Here is a 26,306-nt window from a genome sequence, read left to right as displayed (position 1 = left end):
CACACTGTCCACTGAATGTGTCGAATCAATGTAATTTTTTTGAAACTAGAATGTCGTTGTCCATGTGGCGAGATGGAGCGCAGTGGATCGTATCGTCTAAGCTGCTTTTCGGAATCCGTGTTATCACCCAGTCACATCGCCGAACTCCAGTCAAAGCGCCTTACCCAAACTACATCTCCCCAACAAGGCAGCCTTTCCGCTGCTGTGTATTGTGTTTATGGGATAACAGAGGTGTGTATTATCCCATACGCCTTGCCCAAAACGACTGATTGTCCGCTTAACACCCTAGCCCATAAACGACTATTGGTGACAGTGTTGTTTGAGAGCAGCTATTAAAGTCGCTGCGGCAAACGAGGTGGTGGCTGGCAAAACCATGCCTCGCTGTTTGTCTCCGGAGTGCTGCATTCACTTTAATCCCATTTATTCAAAATAAGCGCACAATTACACACTGAGATGCACTTACATATTCATGCATGAAGCACAATGGGCACATTACCCTTCGGTATGTTAATAGACATGCGGATTGTGCCTTCCAAAATTAACAATCGAATGCAAATATCCTGAAAAACAAAGAATTGGATCCTAGGGGGGGGGAGTTATAAGGCGGCTCAGAAGCAGAGTTCAATGCCATTTCGAGAGGGAACTTGATGAGGTTGGACGCTCGACTCGTCGCTCTGCTGATCGCCCTTCAACCGCGAGACAACGCAGCCTGGCGAGCACAATTGCTGTGTCGACAGTTAGGCGACTTTGCGTCGGGAGAGTTCGTGGCGACATCTTCAGACCGGTTACAGACATCGATATACCGTGAATCTCCAAGTAAGTGTCTATTATCGCGGATGAACTCTTAAACGTTTTCGTCGTTAAATTAGCGGGATTTTTTTGCGTCTCGGTTAGACGCGAGTGTCGTTCTTGTTTCAGCAGTTAACAAAATCCAAAACTCAACGTTAAACATCCTTGAGGCCGATAGCGTACTTTTGACTCAATAACACCGCTGCTGTAACTACGCTCACATGGAGCAGAGAGGCTCTCCACAGCCTCACGTACACGGAGGCAAGAAGCCATTCAATTGCTCTGTGTGTGAGAAGTCCTTTTCACGGTCATCACATCTTAAGAGACACCAGAGAACACACACGGGCGAGAAGCCGTTCCTGTGCCCTGTGTGTGGGAAGACATTTGCACGGTCATCACATCTTCAGTCACCAGAGAACACACACGGGCGAGAAGCCATTCCTGTGCCCTGTGTGTGGGAAGAAATTTGCAAACTCATCACATCTTCAGATTCATCAGAGAGCACACACGGGCGAGAATCCATTCCTATGCCATGTGTGTGGGAAGACATTTGCACAGTCATCACAACTTCAGATTCATCAGAGAGCACACACGGGCGAGAAGCCATTCCTGTGCTCTGTATGTGGGAAGGCATTTGCACACTCGTCAACTCTTCAAGACCATCGGAGAACACACACGGCGAGAAGCCATTCCTGTGCCCTGTGTGTGGGAAGGCATTTGCACAGTCGTCAAATCTTAACACGCATCAGAAGGTCCACCATGATAGGAAACTGAAATCAAAAGCTGAAGTTCAAGGTGCTGCATTGAGTCCTGAAGAATTTTCCACCCTCGATACCATGCAGTTGGATCCCGATAGATGGCTGGATGTAATGGAGTGGCTCGACGATCAAACCGAGAGTCAGGGATGACTGAACAAATATTACGTCAGGTAATATTTGTTAGTTTTACAGTTTTTGTGAGAGTTTATAGACGTGAACAATGGTGGTTTGTAATGTTATCGGATTACTTGCCGAAGTGGCGTGATGAGCAGTGGTTGTGATATGATTCAATTCCGGACAATATTGTAGTGTTTAAGTCTTCCTGTTGAGCTAAAGTTGGAATGCATCTTTAGTTAGATCTGCAGTTGCTGCTGCTGCAGTTGCTGCTGTGTGGTAATGGAATTTAATAGCTATTTAAAGTATATACACACATTTAAAGAATATAACAATCACACATTATAACATATATACAATACACATGATTAAAAAAAAACGTATTTAAACATTTCTATTCATTCTTTATTTAACTGAGAATATCGTTGTGGAGCGCACTGTATCGTATCGTCTAAGCTGCTTTAACGAATCCGTGTGATAACCCAGTCACATCGCCTAACTCCAGTGACAGCACCTACCCAAACTACAACTCCCCAACAAGGCAGCCTTACCGATGCTGTGTATTATGTTTATGGCGAGCACAATTGCTGAGTCGACAGTAACCAAAATCCGATCTGGTACATGGTCTCCGCTTGGTCTGGTTTGTATCCGTCATAACTCCGGAGACAAACAGCGAGGCATGGTTTGGCCAGCCACCACCTCGTTTGCCAAAACGACTTTAATAGCTGCTCTAAAACAACACTATCACCAATGGTGGTTTACAGGCTAGGCTGTTAAGCGGACAATCAGTCGTTTTGGGCAAGGCGCATGGGAAAATACACACCTCTGTTATCCCACAAACACAATACACAGCATCGGTAAGGCTGCCTTGTTGGGGAGATGTAGCTTGGGTAAGGTGCTGTCACTGGAGTTAGGCGATGTGACTGGGTTATCACACGGATTCCGAAAAGCAGCTTAGACGATACGATCCACTGCGCTCCATCTCCCCACATGAACGACGACATTCTGAGTTTTAAAAAAGTGGAATATATATTTGTAAATACGTTTTTTAAATAATGTTTATTGTATCTATGTTACAATGTGTGATTGTTATACTCTTTATTTGTGTATACTGTATATACTTATATGGCTATTCGATTCCATTGATACGACACATTCATCCAACAGTGGAAAGTGTGATTCTAATACGACGAGTGGGATTCGAATAATTGTAATTCGATTGTAATCCTGCATATCCTACCCCCGGTTGGCATATTAACTTACCATACGTACAACCACAGTGTGATTCTAATTAGCTCAGTGCGATTCTAATTATTAGTATGCGATTATAATCCCATACCTCCAATTATGTGGTTCTGCACTATAACAGTTAATCGTATTTTAAAGCGTAACAATGGATAGGTTGTAGTTCATAGGTTATAATATTATATTTCACTATGTTAGAGTTTAACATGTGAGAGTTTACAATGTCAGAGTTTATCAAATGCGACGATCAAGAGCGTCAATCTTGATCGACGCAGAAGCAAATACAGCAGCAGCAACATCACATTTCGAGGGCGACGCAGCTACTTCTGATTCTGCTGCTTCAGCTGCTCATATTTTTGTTGCCAGGCCCTGCTCTCGCGGGACCCCACACGTCTTTGGAAATGATTGAGATGATAATGTCTGAGCTGATAATTAATTTAATAAAGAGTACCTTGTTTGTGTGTAGGTCTGTGTCATCGGGGATCAGCAAATACTGCTTATGAATGAACTCGCACACCTTTATGACCGACATTGTACTAATTTTGGTTGATCGAGACGTACAAGGCACGCGCCATGTCCAGACGAATTGATATTAACAATATTGTCCTTAAATATAATGCTAACACTGGATTAACGTTAATACTGGATTAAACATGCACATTTTAAACCCTGCCTCGCATTTATGACTAACGATTCGCATTTGTATATAACATATATTCAAGCACAGTAAAATGCGCATACGAACATATTGTTACTAGAATAATTGTAATGCGATTCTAACCCTGCAAACCCCCACAGTTCGCATATTCGTCCCCCGATTCGATTGAACGTATACTTTACATACATATGAGCGATTAAAATGCTTCTAATAACATTCTCATACAGTAACTCGGTTTATGGTGGAATCTATTATAAAAAAAAATTAAAGTCGTTTAATGTTTAATGTTTAGTGTTATTGTTCATAGTTTACATGTTATAGAGTACAGGTGATCACCCGTATACTTCGGGTTTCGGGACCAAAACGTTGTGAAACGATTTATAACGAGGAACTTTCCCTGCCAGAGCGCAAGTGGCGAATGAAAAGAACACGGGGCGGCGGGAACACGTGCTTCCATGGGCGGTCGGGGACAGGGCATGGTTGTATTGCCAACAGGTGCCACCGGTTACGTCCCCCAAGTTGTTCCGCCCATGGCGGCGACAGGTAGAAGTCATAGAGATGAAATGGCCGCAGTGTGTACCCATGTAGTTATGTCCGTCCACACCCAGACAGCTCATCCCCATGTCCTGTACAGCCCAAGTTTGGTGTATCCAACGTGGTGGGGATCTCGGCAACGGAAACCGTACGCCAAAGGAAATGTGTTGTGGCGCCCACAGTTTCCGAGCCCCTGAGGCCCGGGGTGCCTCAAGGATCCGCCACGTGCGAGGTACCGGTGCCTGGAGCCTGGTCATATTCTTCAAACGAAGCCAGGGACCTGCCTAATCCTTCAAGGCTGTGGTGCGAGCCCTTGACGCCCCGAAATGCACAAGAATCTACAATGGGCGCGGGACGGGCGTCGAGAACCAGGTCAAAATGCGCAAAGTTGTGTTTGTAGGCTCCACGCCCAATATCAATACTGTATATTATTAATTCTGACCTTACTCCCTCCCTTTGATGCTGCTAATCCTGCATAATGCATGGACATAATGACTTTGAAACCCCCCCCCCCCGACCACCTCCTACGCATTTCACAAGAAGTGCAAATCACATATCTGCATTTCCCATAAATATGCTAAATTCCTCTTGATATGCAAATTATTTTGTCAAGACGCTCTTCGCTCCTCCATCCCAGCATAAATAGTCGCTCCAAGCCTGGAGCGTGACATTCAGACTCTGTCTACTTGACGGACCTGTTCTCCACCTGAGGACGGCTGCTTGCGTTGTGGCTGGAAACGTCGTGAGAATTATTTTATTATGTTTTATTTTTATTATTTTATTACTTCCCTTCTACGTGACTTTACCGAAAGAATCAAGAAGATGTATATTGCTATTCGGTTCCATTGAGATGGAACATTCTACCAGCAGTGGGCAGCTTAATTCTAATACGACCATGGTGCGATTTTAATAATTTTGATGCGATTCTAAATCTGGCACCACCCAGGCCGCATTTACGACTCCCGATGTGCATCTACATTTAACATACATTCTAGCTCAGTGTAATTCTAATACGACCATAGTGTTATTCTAATCATTTTAATCCGATGCTAATCCTGCACCCCCCAGTTCGCATATACGACCTCCGGTTCGCATGTTCCCAAGGACATATTACATACATACGAGCACAGTTCGCTTGCACGTACACTACACGTAAATATGCGCAGAGTGTGATTCTATTACGATCACATTGTGATTCTAATACTTCTAATTATATTCTAATTTTGATTTGACGCTTTCTTTCGCTATAATAAAATATAAATAAATGAAAATAACTAAATTAAATCACGACGTTTCGGAAGCAACACAAGGCTCCGTCATCAGGTGTAACTGCTCCAGTAAAATTACTGTAAGTTATTCAAGACACGTGTTTTTTATATCGGGCGCTGGGCAGGGAGGAGCCAATGAGTCTGGGGGGGGGGATGGTTTTCTCCCCCCCCCCCACTCATTGGCTCCTCCCTGAATAGCTTTTTTCACACGCTACAGAAGTTACACCTGATGACGGAGGCTTTTGTTGCTTCCGAAACGTCATGATTTAATTTAGTTATTTTAATTTATTATTTTCTTTTATTATTATTTTTACCTACGTTACTTTACCGAAAGAACCTAAGATTATGAATCCTTGACACGGATTCTGAAACGACTGAGTCAAACACTCGCTGCTTGGCCCCATCGACAGCAGCGAAGGCTGTCATATACCGCCCCATTTACGAGTTGGCTGTATAATGTGTCTAGTTGAAGGTGCTAGGTGTTGTCTTCTTCTAACAGCTACTAACGTGCGTGTGTCCATTGAGGTTGTTTTTTTTTTGCCGCGTTTTTTTTAGGTCTGTCACTTGAGTGTTGCAGTTTGTTTAAGAATTCGTCACGTGAGCGTGGTGTTTTGCTTGTGGGAATTTCGCTTTGTCACAATTTGTGATTCATAATATCATGAGTTAAGAATGGGTTTGTGCGTGATTCTTATACGACCACACTGTGATTCTAATGCTTCTAATGATATTATAATACCTTCACTCCGTTTATATGGTTATAAATTAAAACACTAGTTAACAATCGTTTAATGTTTAGTGGTATAGTTTATAGTATTACAGTTTACATGTTTTAAAGTACAGTTTATCCCCGACATACTTCGGGATTAGGGACTGGTACGTTGATGAACGATTAACTACGGGGACCTTTCCCCTCAAGGAACACGTGTTAATCGGGTAGACAGCCAAGATGCTGCCGGTTAAGAGCACACTTGTGTGACGGAGATCCTCCACCTGAAATTATCTTAACATGTTTTTTCTAGGAACATTATAAAATAAAGACCGGACAAACATTTGTTAAAAATACGTTTTTATTCATCTGCAATCATTTTTACGTCAAAACTCGAAGGGAATATTTATTACATCCTATGTTCACACATTTCCAGTACAATGCAAACTATTTCCGTTCCAGGAATACCAAAGTGTTAAAGTATCATTCCCCATGATTTCCTTATTAGTTCACCACATTTGTTCACTGTGCGTCTATGTTGAAGTCAAGGCCATATATCCAACGAACGCGTCATCAATATACATCCTGAAATCGTCTATCTAAAGTCGATTAATAGCAATCAAAAAAAGCTATATACTTGACAAAAACGTTTAAAATGTTGAGTAAAGATGTACCTACAGACGCATTCCAACTTTAGCTCAACAGGGACACTTACCGACTACAATTGAACCCTCTCGCAACCAGTGCTCATCACACCACTTCGGCACGTAATCCGATAACATTACAAACCACCACTGTGCACGTCATTAAACTATCACAAAAACTGTGAAACTAAAATGGTCAAAATTACACACAAAAGTTATCGATACGGCTTAATAGGTATAACCGCATGACGTAATATTTTTTTCAGTCACCCCGAGCTCTCGGTTTGATCCCCGAGCCACTCTATCACATCCAGCCATCTCTCGGGATCCAACTGCATGGGATCGAAGGTGGAAACTTCTTCAGGACTCATTGCAGCACCTTGAATTTCAGCTTTTGATTTCAGTTTACTATCATTGTGGACCTTCTGGTGCCTGTTCATGGCTGATGACCGTGCAAATGCTCTCCCACACACAGAGCACAGGAATGGCTTCTCGCCCGTGTGTGTTCTCTGATGACTCTGAAGATGTGATGACTGTGCAAATGCCTTCCCACACACAGGGCACAGGAATGGCTTCTCTCCCGTGTGTGTTCTCTGATGGTCTTGAAGAGTTGACGAGTGTGCAAATGCCTTCCCACACACAGGGCACAGGAATGGCTTCTCACCCGTGTGTGTTCTCTGATGACTCTGAAGATGTGATGACTTTGTAAATGTCTTGCCACACACAGGGCACAGGAATGGCTTCTCGCCCGTGTGCGTTCTCTGATGGTCTTGAAGAGTTGACGAGTGTGCAAATGCCTTTCCACACACAGAGCACAGGAATGGCTTTTCTCCCGTGTGTGTTCTCTGATGGTCTTGAAGAGTTGATGAGTGTGCAAATGTCTTCCCACACACAGGGCACAGGAATGGCTTCTCACCCGTGTGTGTTCTCTGGTGTCTCTTAAGACTTGATGGCCGTGAAAATGCCTTTCTACACAGAGAGCAATTGAATAGCTTCTTGCCTCCGTGTGCGTGGGGCTGTGGAGAGAGTCTCTTGTCCATGTGAGCGTAGAAACAGCAGCAGTGTTATGGAGTCAAAAGTACGCTTTCGGCCGAAAGGATGTTTAGCGTTGAGTTTTGGATTTTGTTAACTGCTAAAACAAGAACGACACTCGCATCTAACCGAGACGCAAAAAAATCCCGTAAATTTGACGACGAACACGGTTAAGAGTGTATCCGCGAAAATAGACACTTACTTGGAGATTCACGGTATATCGATGTCTGAAACCCGTCTGAAGATGTCGCCACGAACTCTCCCGACGCAAAGTTGCCTAACTGTCGACACAGCAATTGTGCTCGCCAGGCTGCGTTGTCTCGCGGTTGAAGGGCGATCTGCAGAGCGACGAGTCGAGCGCCCAACCTCATCAAGTTCTCTCTCGAAATGGCATTGAGCTCTGCTTCTGAGCCGCCTTATAACTCCCCCCCTAGGATCTAATCCTTTGTCTTTCAGAATATTTGCATTCGATTGTTATGTATGTATGTCAGAATTATTTATAATTGATAAATGCCAAACTGATTTTTTCAAATTAATAAATGGCAACCTCGTGTCTTACCCACAAATCTAGCAACTACCCAAAGTGTTGAGTAGGCACGTAAAATATATTCATCAACTGAAATTACACTTACATATTCATGCATGAAGCACAAAGGGCACATTACCCTTCGGTATGTCAATAGACATGCGGATTGTGCCTTCCAAAATTAACAATCGAATGCAAATATCCTGAAAGACAAAGGATTGGATCCTAGGGGGGGGAGTTATAAGGCGGCTCAGAAGCAGAGCTCAATGCCATTTCGAGAGGGAACTTGATGAGGTTGGACGCTCGACTCGTCGCTCTGCTGATCGCCCTTCAACCGCGAGACAACGCAGCCTGGCGAGCACAATTGCTGTGTCGACAGTTAGGCGACTTTGCGTTCGGAGAGTTCGTGGCGACATCTTCAGACGGGTTTATATATCGTGAATCTCCAAGTAAGTATCTATTTTCGCGGATAAAATCTTAAACGTGACCGTCGTCAAATTTACGGGATTTTTTTGCGTCTCGGTTAGACGCGAGTGTCGTTCTTGTTTTAGCAGTTAACAAAATCCAAAACTCGACGCTAAACATCCTTGCGGCCGATAGCGTACTTTTGACTCGATAACACCGCTACTGTTACTACGCTCACATGGAGCAAAGACGCTCTCCACAGCCCCACGCACACGGGGGCCAGGAACAATTCAATTGCTCTGTGTGTGGGAAGGCATTTTCATGGTCATCAAGTCTTAAGAGACACCAGAGAAAACACACGGGTGAGAAGCCATTCCTGTGCTCTGTGTGTGGGAAAACATTTGCACACTCATCACATCTTCAGAGTCATCAGAGAACACACACGGGCGAGAAGCCATTCCTGTGCCCTGTGTGTGGGAAGACATTTGCACAGGCATCAAATCTGCAGAGTCATCAGAGAACACACACGGGCGAGAAGCCATTCCTGTGCCCTGTGTGTGGGAAGGCATTTGCACACTCGTCAAATCTTCAAGACCATCAGAGAACACACACGGGCGAGAAGCCATTCCTGTGCCCTGTGTGTGGGAAGACATTTGCACAGTCATCACATCTTCAGAGTCACAAGAAAACACACACAGTCGAGAAGCCGTTCCTGTGCTCTGTGTGTGGGAAGACATTTGCACACAAGTCACACATCAACATGCATCAGAAGGTCCACAATGATAGGAAACTGAAATCAAAAGCTGAAATTCAAGGTGCTGCAATGAGTCCTGAAGAAGTTTCCACCTTCGATCCCATGCAGTTGGATCCCGAGAGATGGCTGGATGTAATGGAGTGGCTCGAAAGTCAACCAGAGAGCTCGGGGTGACTGAAAAAATGTGATGTCATGTTGCTATACCTTTTAAGCCGTATCGAGTACTTTTGTGTATAATTTTGACCATTTTTGTTTTACAGTTTTTGTGAGTTTAATTACGTGCACAGTGGTGGTTTGTAATGTTATCGGATTACTTGCCGAAGTGGTGTGATGAGCACTGGTTGTGAGAGGGTTCAATTGTAGTCGTTAAGTGTTCCTGTTGAGCTAAAGTTGGAATGCGTCTGGAAGTATATCTTTACTCAACATTTTAAAGTTTTTTTCAAGTATATAGCTTTTTTTGGTTGGTATTAATCGACTTTAGATATACGATTTAAGGATGTACATTGATGACGCGTTCGTTGGATATATGGCCTTGACTTCAACATAGACGCACAGTGAACCAATGTGGTGAACTAATAAGGAAATCATGGGGAATGATACTTTAACGCTTTGGTATTCCTGGAACGGAAATGGTTTGCATTGTACTGGAAATGTGTGAACATAGGACATAATAAATATTCCCTTCGAGTTTTGAAGTAAAAATGATTGCAGATGAATAAAAACGTATTTTAACAAATGTTTGTCCGTTCTTTATTTTATAATGTTCCTAGCAAAAAACATATTAAGCGAGTTTCAGGTGGAGGATCTCCGTCACACAAGTGTGCCCTTAACCGGCAGCATCTTGGCTGTCTACCCGATTAACACGTGTTTCTTGAGGGGAAAGGTCCCGTAGTTAATCGTTTCTCCACGTACCAGTCCTTAATCCCGAAGTGTGCCGGGGATAAACTGTACTCTATAACATGTAAACTGTAACACTATAAACGATAATACTAAACATAAAACGAGTATAACTAGTGTTTTAATTTAGAACGATATCAACGGAGGTAACGTATTAGAATCTCATTATAAGCAGTAGAATCACAGTGTGGTCTTATTAGAATAGCACTTTGCTCATGTATGTATAGTGTACGTGCAAGGATCGGATTAAAATCATTACAATTACACTACGGTCGTTATAGAATCACGATTTTCACTGCTGGATGAATGTTACATCTCAATGGTATCGAAGAACAATAGACAGTTTTCTATTCATAAATAAACGCATAAACACATTATAAGCTCATGAGCTTATGAATCGTTACAATTATTATAACAATCACAAATTGTAACAAAGCGAAATTCCCACTAAGCAAAACATCACGCTCACGTGGCGGATTATTTATCAAACTGCAACACTAAAGTGGCAGAACTCAACAAGAAATGCACACGACAACAAGTTCAACAACAATGGACAAATCCTAAAAACAGTCATCACACGCACGTTAGTAGCTGTTAGAAGAAGAAAACACCTAGCACCTTCAACTCGACACATTGTACAGCCCCAAAGAACCAACTCGTAAATGGTGCGGTATTTGACAGCCTTCGAACTTCTTACTTTCGTTCTCGATTAATGAAGATATTCTTGGCAAATACTATCGCTTTCGCTTGTGATGTACCTCCTAATTATGGCCTCAGGTTAAAAAAAAACAAAAAAATTCATGCGAATTCCTCCATTATTCCAAGCTGCACAATTCAGGGTTGTGGACCGCTTTGAATGCTTCAATGTAATCACAGTAAATGCTTCAGACCACATCAGGACACTCAACCTAGAGCATATTTGAAGCAACGTGATGAGATGGCTAAGAACTGCAAGCTTATTCTAGTGTTAACGATATTTTAGCAATATGGGAGAATTCGTCAACATAGCAGGTGTCTTGTTCTCCGTAATCAACCAAAATTATGACAAATTCTATCATAAATGATAGATAATTCTTCAGTAGTAGTCGCTAATCTCCGTCACACAAGTCTGCCTTTAACCAGCAGTATCTTGGCTGTCTCCCCATAAACATGTTCCTAGAGGCGAATGGCCCCGTTATAAATCGTTTCGCAGCATTCTGGTCCCTAATCCCGAAGTATACTGGAGATCACATGTACTCTATAACATGTCAACTGTAACATTATAAACGATAGCACTAAACATTAAACTACTATAAACTGATTTAATAATGTATTACACCATTAACGGAGGTACGGTATTAAAATCTCATTAGAAGTATTGAATAGCACTCTGCTAATAAATATGTATAGTATATGTTCAATCGAACAGGTTTTTGGGTTAAATTGCGCAAGGAAAAATATATTTTGTTAAACTCGCCACATGAAAATAGTAAGGATTGTCACTAATACAGAACATGACAATTCGTTACTAAAGCATGTCTATTCAGGTCACTATTCTTCAATAGGGATTACCGTTGGCACGGCTATTTTAGTACACACAATCGACAGGAAGTACAAGGTCAATGGGTTCACTTAATTCGCATGCCTAATGTACGTTGATTACCATATACATTACCCAAACGGCAATGGGTACCCATAGCCATATATATATATGTGTATCCATTAACACCCCCCTCCCCCACTTCGCGCAAGAAGAGCACACACGTTTTGTCATCACATCTACCTCTCTATTTACGGAACGAAACAGGAGCACTTCTCCACAAAACTGGACGTCGCCTAATGAAGATTGTTGTAATTACTGGCGAAACGTCGTACTCAGATTGTAAATGTTGTGGCTTGGCTCTCCATCACACCATTGTGCTAGACTAGTAACGAATTAGCATGTCCGGTTTACGTGACAAACGTTTCTAATTGGGTGTGTGGGTGGTGGCGGGTTTAATGACACATTTTCATATTTAGGCGATTTATGGATACGGTATTCGAATCTCATTAGAAGTATTAAAATCGCAATCTGCTCATATAAAAGAAAGCTGACGTTCAATCGACCCGGGGGTTGGATATGCGAACTGTGGGAGTGCAGGGTTAGAATCGAATTCAAATTCCTAGAATAACAATATTGTCGTATTAGCATTTTACTGTGCTTGACTGTATGGTATGTGTAAATGCAAATTATTCGTCGTAAATGCGAGGCAGGGGTTAAGAGGTGCATGTTTAATCCAGTGTTCGTCTCGATCAACCAAAATTAGTACAATGTCGGTCATAAAGGAGTACGAGTTATTTCATGAGTAGTATTCGCTGAGCCCCCAGATACTAACCTACACACAGTTATGGTTAAACAAAGTAACGTTTATTCACTTAATTTTCAGCTCAGACATGATCATCGCAATAATTTCCGAAGACGTGTGGGTTGGTCCCGCGAGAGCAGGGCCTGGCTACAATTAGTCGAGCACCAGAAACAGCAGAATCAGAAGTAGTTGCGTCGCCCTCAAAATGTGTTTTTGCTGCTGCTGTTGTCGCTGCTGTTATTGGTGCTGCTTTAGTTACTTCTGTTGCTGTTATGTGTCGGGTGGTTGCTCATTTACTCATCACCACCCATAATTATCAACACAAATTAATCAGTATCAACACCCATTATCATCATTATCACTATCAACTCACCATCATCAACCATCGTCACCACCACCACCCAACCATCACAACCAACATTCATCATAACCACCACCAATCATCCATCATCATCAACACCCATAATCACAACAACTCATCATCATCACCACCCATAACTATCACCACCCATCATCATAACCTCCCCAATCATTACCACCACCCATCATCATCACTACCACCCATCATAATCACTACACATCATCACCACCCATCATCATTACAACCCTTCATAATCACCACCCATCATCATCATCACCACCATCCATTATCAAGAAACATCATCATCGTCACCCATCATAAATAACAAACACACACAGCTACAAACATAGATATGTAACCTGACACAGACATAGATAACAGACACACACAAATAAACAATCTCATTAACAACTTAATTATAAAAAGCCCATATTACCACTGCCAGGATAGTTGCACACAGACAAATCCTTTACACAATAATAATTTACATGTAACTCAAATTCATACTTAGTACAACCACCTCAATCACTTAAATATAACTACAGAACAATATCTATACTACAAACCTGAATTTAAAACTAAATAAACCAATGGGATGGTGTTTATACGCTTGAAATGTAATTAATGAAATGCAAGTGAATAATTCCAATTAAACAAAAAATAACTACGAACAAATATGAAGCCTGAGGCCTAGGTATATGCCAGGCCTGATGGCCAGGCATCGCTTCAGTCCTCGCCGCAGTAACGGCGACATCAAAGACAGCACAAAGCGAGGGGGCAAATGTTTAATGTCGAACCAAGGACTCTGCTGTTTCCGGTGACGCACACCACCCGCACTGCACCACGTGGTGCGCCCGCCAATTGCGTGGGGGCGGAGCCTCGCTGTAGTGACGTCACCTCTGTTACGTCATAGCCACGCCTCCACCCGCAGTCGAGAGGAATGCGCACGAGTGAGCAGCAGCAGAAGAAGCCTTTGCAGAGCGAATCCTCAACGAGGTGAGCGTCCCTGTTGACGATGTGTGTTGTTTATTTTTACTGCACGTTTTGACTACAAGCTTCATTACTTTTGTATATGTTGGTATTTGGATTTTATGCGACCAAATTAGGACTATTAGTTAGGTTACTTGGCATGCTCTGATATGTTGCTGTTACTGTCATTGTTTAGAACCAAAGCAAGTCAACATTTAAAACGTTCATAACTAACCTGTTTAAATCTCATATAATATGATTAACATGTCTATAATTATTGTTTTCTTATTGCCTGCATAATTGTGCCCTGCATTACATGTATTGAATGTTATCCAACACGGGGGAGGAGTCTGCCTTTTAGTTCAGACCCGAGCTGCTGCCATAGACGTCTCCTATCTGTGACGTCACAGCCACATGGGCGGTACCTCTGGCATGACGTGACCTACGACGTCATTCTCGGGTCATAACAAATGATTTAAGTATTGTCATTTGACCCCAATGACCTACAAGACATAGGGGGGCCTTTATCAAGCAGTCGATTAATACAAATGGGATGTGCATCAACATGCTTGTCTGGATTAGAGGTTAAACATCACGGTTATGTCTGGCGATTATGTTTAATGCAATAGGCAGTTGAAATAAACATGTTCGCGTGGGTGGATGAGTGAGTAATCTGACGCACGCGTGAGTGGGCAAACAAGCGAGTGAGTGGACTTGTAAAACAAACGGCACGAAATTGATTTGATTGGTACAGCGAGTGGTCAAATATGTAAAAATTGAGAGGATGAGTGATTCAAAAGGTTGCTAAATCTTAGCGTTTTTACAACCTCCCCAGGCCCTCCAACATCAAACAGAAACTATTCCTTCCCAACAACATGGACAGACAACGCAAGTGGGCTGATATCTTGGAGGACTATGATGGTAAGTCCCAAATACCTGCAGCACGTGGTTTTTATGCAGAGGAGGCAGCTCCCTTATTAATTTATTTTAGTAGACGTGGCGGTGATAGGAAGAGGTAAAGGTCAAGTGTGGCAGACAGCATGGATTTAGAGCTGCGTTTCAGCCATATTGGTTTAAATTGGGGTCTCAACTTTATGAAATTGATCTCAAAATGCTTACAAAAATTATGACTTGTAATGTTTTACTGCCATGTGACTAATGTTTCTCAACAGCAGGTCATGTTATGTGTTAAGAGGTAATTGCAGGGATCTCAAAATTAGTTGTGTGAATATCCACGTGCTTCGTTCTCTAATACATTACTCGTCCTTTGAATTAATTTTGTTTTCCGTAGCCCGGGAGTCATGGCGCCAGTCGACCACGTGGGGGGACATTATGGATGAAGTGGACCCTTTCCCAGGCCAAAGCTATGAAAATCGTTCCCCAAAGGTGTGTATGGGGTCTATGGGAGTCAAACACCACATTCTCTCCACACTCCCACACCATTGCACCAAAACATCACTACACCTCACATCACCACACCATCTCTTCACATCACCTTTCTCATCACACCACACCACCACCAACTCAATACAATATACTCTTATGAATCCTTACAGTCACGAAAGCTTCAAATCTAGAATCAATACAATATCATAGAGCCTCATAAAGCGTCAATACCATCACAAGGCACCGTCTCTCCAGAACATTCCAAAATTTCACCTCTCCATATCACAACACCATCTCCAACACCATCACTCCATCCCTCTATCATCACGTCATGCCATGAGTTAATGTGCATGTTTGCATCCGTACATAGATGTGCCAGTATGCTTTTTTGTTTGTCTATGTGCCCGTCCATGTTTGTGTGCCTGCGAGAATATATTTTGTCCTGAGTGCGCATGTCTGAATAGTCATGTGCTTATTTTCGCGTGAACAGAGGAGCATTGGGGAGGTGAAGAACTTCAGCGGAGTGAAGCGTCTCCAGGAGGACAAGCGCCTTGCGAAGGAGAAATGCACAATGGAAGAGAAGCGCCCCAATGAGGTGAAGCACCTCGCCAAGTTGAAGCACCAAACGGAGCAGAAGTGCCTTCGAAATAATATCCTCAACGACGTAAAACGCATCATGGAAAAGCGCCTCCTTGAAGAAACGCGCTTCATGGACGAAAAGCGCCTTCGCGAGGTGAAGCGTCTCAAGGAGAAGCATCTGGAGGAAGAGAAGCGCCTCATAGATGTGAAGCGGGTCAAAGAAGAGAAGCGCCTCATGGAGGAAAAGCGGGTGGAAGAAGAGAAGCGCCTTGTCGAGGAGCAGCGCCTCATTGAGGTGCAGCGGGTCGAGGAAGAGAAGCGCCTCATGGAGGAGAATCGCCTCTTTGAGGTGAAGCGTCTCATAGAGCTGAAGCGTCTCGAGAAAAAGAAGAAGCGTCTTGAGGAGAGGCGCTTTCGCAAGGTGAAGCTCCTCGAGGAGAAACGTCTCATGCAGGAGAAGCGCCTCGTTGAGGTGAAGCGTCAAGAGGAGGAGGAGGAGCACTTGATGGAGGAGAAGCGTCTTGTGGAGCAAAAGCGCCTCGAGGAGGAGCAGCGCCTCGCCAAGATCGAGCGACAATGGCTCCAGACCGCTACCACCAGCAGCACCACCACCGCTTCCACTGCCGCCACCGCAACCACGTCCTCCAATCCTGTGTGGGGCCCAATAGCTCCGAGCTTTGGAGAAGATAAAGCAAACTCCGGAGTCGCTGAGCCACGGTAAACCACTCTGCGTGTGCGCCCTGTGTGTTTATTATTGTTATTTATTGCCATGCTTCTCACGCAGCATCAGCCTTACTCGGTCTCAAAACTTTTTTTCAGGAGGATTCTGCCAAGTTTGCTCGCATTTTGCCAGAAAGTTGCTTCTGTTTGCGATCCAAATTGAACGATTTGCATTGCATGTGTGGGTTCAGTAACAGGGAGAAGGCTGCAGAACCTTCCCAGAACAGGTGGCTGCACAATTCACACGGAGAATGTGGCCAAACGTGGAAATCAAACCCAGGTCAATGTTGCTGTGACGCACAGGTGCTCAAGCCCTGTCGCGCTCTCAAAATTCACAGACACTGCAAACCCCACGTGTACATTCCGCTACACTGAGGACAGATTTATTTTTCATAACTGGTTTCTGGGTTAGACCACGTAACAAAGTGGGCATATCTTCACCATGTAACCCTCCATCCACCGTGAGATTTTCGCTGTCTATCGCCTGTTTCCAGGCCAGCTGCCAAGTCGCCTTGTAATGCACAGCGACAGCTACCACTGAGAGGGGTGTCCAATTTAAAACGCGATGAGATGAGAGATGCGAGAGGCTCATCGCATGCAATGGATGTGTTGAAGCGGCCAAATGGCCGTGCACTCATTCTTCACCGCTTACAGTTCAGATCTTGCTTCCCGCCTTGGCTATTATTGCTGCTGTATTGACCACACAGATCCACACCCATTCCGTCACAGTGGACGTTCAGGATCTATATCGATGCCATTTGAAATGCTTAGGACATTATGTGCAAGGGGTCAATTAGAATATACATATAGAAAAATGGCAATCTAGATTTTAATTTTTCGTGACTACAGGGTTATATCGGTAAATTCACGTACGTATGAAATAAAATAGATGAAATGAAATCACGTTTCGATGGCCATGTCGTTATTGCAAGAATGTTTTTTGCTGTGGTTTTCCCACCTGATGATGATTGCTTGTGTTGCAATCGAAACGTTGTGATTTCATTTATTTTATTTTATTCCTACGTGACTTTACCGAAAGAACCAAAAAATGTCACTTCAAATTATTCAGCTAAATTTGCACAGCAACGCCACCCACTACTGTGAAACTACAGCAGTCTGTGTGAGACATAACTGCACCTATCTCAAGGATAGCCTGGCGCCATGAGAATGACAGCACCAATACTAAGCACACTCACTGGACATTTCGTTATTGCTGTTTCTATTCAGCTCGAATTAATCCGCCACACATTCCACCCACGGACGATGCCTTCATATCCGCCTGCCCGCCGTACCTTTCTTTATTATTGACAACTTGCTGCTCAGCACACGGCAGATGCCTGCGCAGCGCGACTCACGACCTCCTCTCGATACCAAGATCCAGGATGGTCATGTCTATGCGCCGCTTCTCGGTGGCAGCCCCAACAGTCTGGGACAATATCCCTCTGCACATTCGCAGCATCACCTCAATCGCCTCCTTCAAGAGACACTTAAAAACTCACCTCTACAATCGTGCTTTTGAGCGACTCTGAGCTTGGCTCCGCGCCTCTGAGTTGCGGCCACTACGTCTGCAAATTTGCGCGCGTTACAAATTGAACTATTATTATTATTAGATGGCGATGTCTCCCGTAGCAAGAAGGTGGAACGGTGTCATGTTGTCTCTTCACAGATCTGAGCCAGCTCAGCCCTCCTCACTCGTCCAGGCCTTTGAAGTGAAGACAGAGGTTATGGAGAAGGAGACGAAGGAAGAGGTGAAGGAGGAGATGATGGAGGATGAGGTAGAGACAGAGAAGGAGAAATCGGAGGAAGAGAAGGCAAAGGAGGACGAGATTGTGATGGTGACAATGGAGGAGAACACGGAGGGAGAGGAGAAAGACAATACGGAGATGGAGGACAAGGAGACAACAAAGGATGAACAGATGGTCGTGGTGGAGGACATGGAGACGACGGACAAAGGGGAAACAATGGTGGTGGAGGAGGAAGAGAAGACGGTGGTGGAGATGGTGGTGCCAGAAGTTGAGGAGGAGATGAAGGAGGAAGAGATGGTGCTAGCGGAGAAGAAGAAGGCGAGGAGGATGGAGGTAGTGCAAGAAGAGGAGGAGGTAGAGAAGAAGATGGTGGTGGAGGATGAAGAAGAGGGGATGGAGGAGGATGAGACGGAGGAGAAGATGGAAGAGGTGCAGGTGGAGATGCACGAAAAGAAGAGGAAGCGAGGGGGCCTCGCTCGAGTGGCGAGAGCGATCGCCTCACTCCTCCGCCGCGTGCTGCTTTGTGGTGGCAGGTCCACCGCCCAGTAGGGGTGGTGGCGGTGGTCGTGCATCGGTGCCAAACGTGACCGCTATCACCACACTACCCGCCCACCCCGTGATACTCGCTACACACACCACACGGTTCCCCAGAGAGACGGTGCCACTGGGACCACAGCTGGGGAATGAAGCTGAGCAGCAGATGCCAGGACTACAGCGGAGAATGACTGCTGCCAGGAGACCTCACATCACACACACACGGGACTATGTCATTAGCATAGCTGGCCCCACAATGGGCCCCTTCCATGCTGGTTTTCATCCAGGCAGTCCTCATGGGATGACCTTGCCATGGTTTCCAGGACATGGTCGTATTAGCATTTTATTGTGCTTGAATGTATGTTATGTGCAAATGCACATCATTAGTCGTAAATGCGAGGGAGGGGTTAAGAGGTGCACGTTTAATCCAGTGTTAACATTTATTTTAGCATCATATTAAAGGACACTGTTGTTGATAAGAATTTGTCTGGACGTGGCACGTGCCTTGTTCTACTCGATCAACCAAATTTAGTACAATGTTGGTCATACAGGAGTGTGATTTCATTCATGAGTAGTATTCACAGAGCCCCTATGACACTAACCTACCTAAAGTTATGGTTAAACAAAGTAATCTTGAGTGACTTAATTCTCAGCTCAGACATGATCATCGCAATCATTTCCAAAGACGTGTGGGGTCCTGCGAGAGCAGGTCCCGACTACAAACAGCTGGGCAGCAGAATCGGAAGTAGCTGCGTCGCCCTCGAAATGTGATGTTGCTGCTGTTGTTGTCGCTGCTGTTGTTGCTGTTGTAGTTGCTTCTGTTGCTGTGATAAACGCAGGGAGGTGGTGTCCCGTGATGGGATGACGCCTTTGATTAAAGCCTCTGATCAAACTCACCCGATTGACGCCCTTGATCGTCGTATTTGATCTGACATTGTATACTCTCACATGTTAAGCTCTAACATAGTGAAACGTAATATTATAACCTATGAACTACAACCTATCCATTGTAACGCTGTAAAAGAATATTACCTATTGGGTTTCACTCCCTCGTCGAGAAGGCCGCTCTCTTCCTTTTCTAAAGTTACATGCTAATTTCTCTGCATTCACTTTAAATCGAGGACAAAGTTTTTCCATTTATTCAAAATAAGCGCACAATTACACACTGAGATGCACTTACATATTCATACATGAAGCACAATGGGCACATTACCCTTCGGTATGTTAATAGGCATGCGGATTGTGCATTCCAAAATTAACTTTCGAATGCAAATATCCTGAAAGACAAAGGATTGGATCCTAGGGGGGGAGTTATAAGGCGGCTCAGAAGCAGAGCTCAATGCCATTTCGAGAGGAAACTTGATGAGGTTGGACGCTCGACTCGTCGCTCTGCTGATCACTCTTCAACCGCGAGACAACGCAGCCTGGCGAGCACAATTGCTGAGTCGACAGTTAGGCGACTTTGCGTCGGGAGAGTTCGTGGCGACATCTTCAGACGGGTTCCAGACATCGAAATACCGTGAATCTCCAAGTAAGTGTCTATTGTCGCGGATAAACTCGTTCTTGTTTTAGCAGTTAACAAAATCCAAAACTCAACGCTAAACATCCTTGACTCGATTACACCGCTGCTGTTACTACGCTCACATGGAGCAGAGACGCTCTCCACAGCCCCACGCACACGGGGGCAAGAAGCCATTCAATTGCTCTGTGTGTGGGAAGACATTTGCACATTCATCACATCTTCAGAGTCACCAGAAAACACACACGGGCGAGAAGCCATTCCTGTGCCCTGTATGTGGGAAGACATTTGCACAGGCATCAACTCTTCAAACTCATCAGAGAACACACACGGGCGAGAAGCCATTCCTTTGCTCTGTGTGTGGGCAGACATTTGCACGGTCATCAACTCTTAAAGATCATAAGAAAACACACTTGGGCGAGAGGCCATTCCTGTGCCCTGTATGTGGGAAGACATTTGCGCAGGCATCAACTCTTCAAACTCATCAGAGAACACACACGGGCGAGAAGCCATTCCTTTGCTCTGTGTGTGGGAAGACATTTGCACAGTCGTCAACTCTTCAAACTCATCAGAGAACACACACGGGCGAGAAGACATTCCTGTGCCCTGTGTGTGGGAAGACATTTACAAACTCATCACATCTTCAGAGTCACCAGAGAACACACACGGGCGAGAAGCCATTCCTGTGCTCTGTGTGTGGGAAGGCATTTGCACACTCGTCAACCATGAACAGGCATCAGAAGGTCCACAATGATAGGAAAATGAAATCAAAAGCTGAAATTCAAGGTGCTGCAATGAGTCCTGACGAAGTTTCCACCTTCGATCCCATGCAGTTGGATCCCGAGAGATGGCTGGATGTAATGGAGTGGCTCGAGAGTCAACCAGAGAGCTCGGGGTGACTGAAAAAATATTATGTAATGTGGTTATACCTATTAAGCCGTATCGAGTACTTTTGTGTGTAATTTTGACCATTTTAGTTTTACAGTTTTTATGAGAGTTTAATGACGTGCCCAGTGGTGGTTTGTAATGTTATCGGATTACTTGCCGAAGTGGTGTGATGAGCACTGGTTGTGAGAGGGTTCAATTGTCAAAACATTTTAAAGTTTTTTTCAAGTATATAGCTTTTTTTGGTTGGTATTAATCGACTTTAGATATACGATTTATGGATGTACATTGATGACGCGTTCGTTGGATATATGGCCTTGACTTCAACATAGACGCACAGTGAACCAATGTGGTGAACTAATAAGGAAATCATGGGGAATGATACTTTAACGCTTTGGTATTCCTGGAACGGAAATGGTTTGCATTGTACTGGAAATGTGTGAACATAGGACATAATAAATATTCCCTTCGAGTTTTGAAGTAAAAATGATTGCAGATGAATAAAAACGTATTTTTAACAAATGTTTGTCCGTTCTTTATTTTATAATGTTCCTGGCAAAAACATGTTAAGCGAGTTTCAGGTGGAGGATCTCCGTCACACAAGTGTGCCCTTAACCGGCAGCATCTTTGCTGTCTACCCGATTAACACGTGTTTCTTGAGGGGAAAGGTCCCGTAGTTAATCGTTTCTCAACGTACCAGTCCTTAATCCCGAATTGTGCCGGGGATAAACTGTACTCTATAACATGTAAACTGTAACACTATAAACGATAATACTAAACATAAAACGACTATAACTAGTGTTTTAATTTAGAACGATATGAACGGAGGTAAGGTATTAGAATCTCATTATAAGCAGTAGAATCACAGTGTGGTCTTATTAGAATAGCACTTTGCTCATATGTATGTATAGTGTACGTGCAAGGATCGGATTAAAATCATTACAATTACACTACGGTCGTTATAGAATCACGATTTTCACTGCTGGATGAATGTTACATCTCAATGGTATCGAAGAACAATAGACAGTTTTCTATTCATAAATAAACGCATAAACACATTATAAGCTCATGAGCTTATGAATCGTTACAATTATTATAACAATCACAAATTGTAACAAAGCGAAATTCCCACTAAGCAAAACATCACGCTCACGTGGCGGATTATTTATCAAACTGCAACACTAAAGTGGCAGAACTCAACAAGAAATGCGCACGACAACAAGTTCAACAACAATGGACAAATCCTAAAAACAGACCACACGCACGTTAGTAGCTGTTAGAAGAAGACAACACCTAGCACCTTCAACTTTACACATTATACAGCCCCAAAGATCCAACTCGAATTCCTCCATTATTCCAAGCTGCACAATTCAGGGTTGTGGACCGCTTTGAATGCTTCAATGTAATCACAGTAAATGCTTCAGACCACATCAGGACACTCAACCTAGAGCATATTTGAAGCAACGTGATGGGATGGCTAAGAGTGTATTCTAGTGTTAACGATATTTTAGCAATATAGGTAAGTACACTATATGTACTAAGAATTCGTCAACATAGCAGGTGTCTTGTTTTCCGTAATGAACCAAAATTACGACAAATCTTGTCATAAATGAGTGTGAGCTAATTATTCGGTAGTATTCGCTAAACTCCGTCACACAAGTCTGCCCTTAACGAGCAGCATCTTGGCTGTCTCCCCATTAACATGTTCCTAGACGCGAATGGCCCCGTTATAAATCGTTTCGCAGCATTCTGGTCCCTAATCCCGAAGTATACTGGAGATCACCTGTACTCTATAACATGTCAACTGTAACATTATAAACGATAGCACTAAACATTAAACTACTATAAACTGGTTTCATAATTTATTACACCATTAACGGAGGTACGGTAGTAAAATCTCATTGTAAGTATTAGAATAGCACTCTGCTCATAAATATGTATAGTGTATGTTCAATCGAACAGGTTTTTGGGGTTAAATTGCGTAAGTAAAAAAAATATTTTGTTAAACCCGCCACGTGAAAATAGTAAGGTTTGTCACTTAAACAGAACATGACAATTCGTTACTAAAGCATGTCTATTCCGGTCACTATTCTTCAATTAGGATTACCGTTGGCACGGCTATTTTAGTACACACAATCGACAGGAAGTACAAGGACAATGGGTTCACTTAATTCGCATGCCTAATGTACGTTGATTATGTGATGCCGCCGCCACGAAGCCGTTCAGCAGGCGCCCCATCCCCGACCTCGCCACCACCAAGCAACGGAGCCAACCCCTCGTCCCCCTCACCTCACCTCACATGAACACACCCGCACGCATCCCCCCCCCTCTCCATAGAGCTGGAAGGGAAGGTCACCTGATTGACCGGTTTTTATCTGAGAAACCCTTATCGGGATTAACTCTCACGGTTTCCGGCAATCAGGGAATTGGACGGCCTCCCCCGACGCTACGTTGCACCGCGGCGCTGCGACCTGCCTTAAGATGGTGTGGCCGCGGCGAGGGGCATTCGGCCACCGCGGTTGAAGCGCATCCCCCACACACACCACCCACGTGTCGACGGGGCAAGCAGGGGAGGGACGGGACAGCATGAGTAGCGGGACCGCAGGGGCTCTTGCGCATAGTCACGGATGGTTGGGATATTACGCTTGAGCGCGTATGCACCATTGTTAGGGAGGGAAAGGGATTAATTAGAATTTACGCCGCGCAACGCCGCACACTGATTAGCATATCACAGGCGCCCGGAACCGCGGTGCGCGTGCTAGAGGGGCGCGAGCCCATTGTTCAGAGCCGACACCCTTTGAGGTAGGGAAGATAAATAGTGGGCGCAAAGGGGAAATCGGGGTCTCTCACTCCAGCGCGAGGCGACGATACGCAGCTCCAGCCCAGCGACCCGGACGTCCGTGTGACGCACCGAGGTACGCTGCGAGCAGGGGATCAACGGACCGCCGTGAGCACCTAACAGTGAGTAAGGAGGTGAATTATAATCATAGCAGATAAATCGGGAATAGGCATAAAGGTATCAGCGTGGGCCAGCCTCGTCGACTCATTAATAGCGAAGCGTGGTCTCGCGTGATCTTGTTGAGCAGTGTGTCGCGTGGGGAGCTGCGTGTGGGTGCGTCCACCCCGTGCGCGATACAGGTGCGCGATCATAACGCGAGTAGTCAGGGGTGAGTGTAGTGCTGCGGCTCGCCTCGGGGGAGCGCTGCGCAGAGCGGCGCGAGAGCGGGTGTCGCGTGGGTTCACTCCGTGTGTGATACAGGTGCGCGATCATAACGTGAGTTGAGTTGGAGTGCGCGGAGCGGCGTGTGTGGGTGCGCGTGTGTACACAGTGGTTCGCCACGTGAGTGAGCGCTGCGTAGAGCGGCGCACGAGTGGGTGTCGCGTGTGTGCAGGTGTGTGCGCTCGTAGTGTGGGGGAAGGGGTCGGTGCGCCCGCAGGTCCCCGCTCCGTCTGTCGCCGCCGGGACTCGCGCAGTGTGAGGGCAGCGTCGTTCGCCCTCCGACCCCTGACCCCCGTTTAATAGCGCGTGAGCCGTGGAGAGACAACGCAGCGTTTGCAGGTGAACGAGAGCGAGCGGCGAGCTATGCCTCTCACACGAGCTCGCGGAGGGACGGACCAGGGAGGGGAGCCGTCGGGCGGGGCCCCTGCCACACGCACGGAGCATGGAGGGACTTCGGGGGCCAGCGACCCCGACACATACACACATGCAAAGAATATAACAATCACACATTTTTACATATAAACAATACACATGATTTCAAAAACTTATTTTTAAAATACATGTTCATTTTTTTTAAACTGAGAATGTCGAGGTCCATGTGGGGAGATGGAGTGCAGTGGACTGTATCGTCTCCGCTGTGTTTCGGAATCCGTGTGATCACCCAGTCACATCGCCGAACTCCAGTCATAGCGCCTTCCCCAAACTACATCTCCGCAACAAGTCAGCCTTCCCGATGCTGTGTATTGTGTTCATGGGATAACAGAGGTGTGTATTATCCCATACGCCTTGCCCAAAACGACTAATTGTCCGCTTAACACCCTAGCCCATGAACCACTATTGGTGACATTGTTGTTTGAGAGCAGCTATTAAAGTCGTTTTGGCAAACGAGGTGGTGGCTGGCCAAACCATGCCTCGTGTTTGTCTCCGGAGTGATGACAGATACAATCCAGACCAAGCGGAGACCATGTACCAGATCGGATTTTGGTTACTGATGTTAGAGTGATTATATTGCAAGTGTGGTCTCTACGCGTCTGTATGTGCTCACTCCCGAAGCTCGGCGATTTTTGGCAACACCACGGGGCTGCATTCACTTTAAATAGAGGACAATGGAGGGCATGGGGAACGTGTTTTTCCAGCGCTAATCCGATTTAGTCAAAATAAGCGCACATTTACACACTGAGATGCACTTACATATTCATGCATGAAGCACAATGGGCACATTACCCTTCGGTATGTTAATAGACATGCGGATTGCATCTTCCAAAATTAAAAATCGAATGCAAATATCCTGAAAGACAAAGGATTAGATTCTAGGGGGGGAGTTATATATTTAAAATAATCGCACAAACCCAACATAAGCACCTGCAATTATGAATTGTTACAATTGTAATGACTCGTTTGATAAAAGTATTTGATCAAAGTTTGTTATCCCATCACGGAACACCACTGGAACTGAAGCATTTTAAGCAGCAACAACAGCAGTAGCAGCAACTGCAGCAGCAGCAACAGCAACAACAGAAGCAGCAGCAACAGCAACAACAGCAACATCAGTAGCAAGAACATCAGCAGCAACAACAGCAGCAGCTACAGCAACAACTGCAGCAGCAACAGCTGCAGCAGCAACAGCTGCAGCAACAGCTGCAGCAGCAACTGCAGCAACAACTGCAGCAGCAGCAACACCTTCATCCAGGCGACGAAAGGAAGAGCAGTGCAGGTGATTCCCGGTATACTTCG

General features: G+C 44.8%; 1 protein-coding gene across 1 annotated transcript in view; it reads right to left on the bottom strand.

Moving 5' to 3' along the window:
• Positions 1 to 4,308: 4,308 nt before the first annotated feature.
• LOC144737809 (uncharacterized) overlaps positions 4,309 to 26,306 on the bottom strand; it is a 34,988-nt gene continuing 12,990 nt past the window's right edge. The window contains exons 3-4 of the mRNA XM_078620683.1: positions 7,096 to 7,652; positions 4,309 to 4,436 (exon numbers count right to left, since the gene is read on the bottom strand). Of these exons, the coding sequence (XP_078476809.1) occupies positions 4,309 to 4,436; positions 7,096 to 7,652 (685 nt within the window). The remainder of the gene's footprint in view (positions 4,437 to 7,095; positions 7,653 to 26,306) is intronic.

The sequence above is a fragment of the Lampetra planeri genome, chromosome 74 (assembly GCF_965212315.1).
Source record: "Lampetra planeri chromosome 74, kcLamPlan1.2.h2, whole genome shotgun sequence".
Lineage (NCBI taxonomy): Eukaryota > Metazoa > Chordata > Hyperoartia > Petromyzontiformes > Petromyzontidae > Lampetra > Lampetra planeri.
This window is presented reverse-complemented; position numbering and strand designations above follow the sequence as displayed.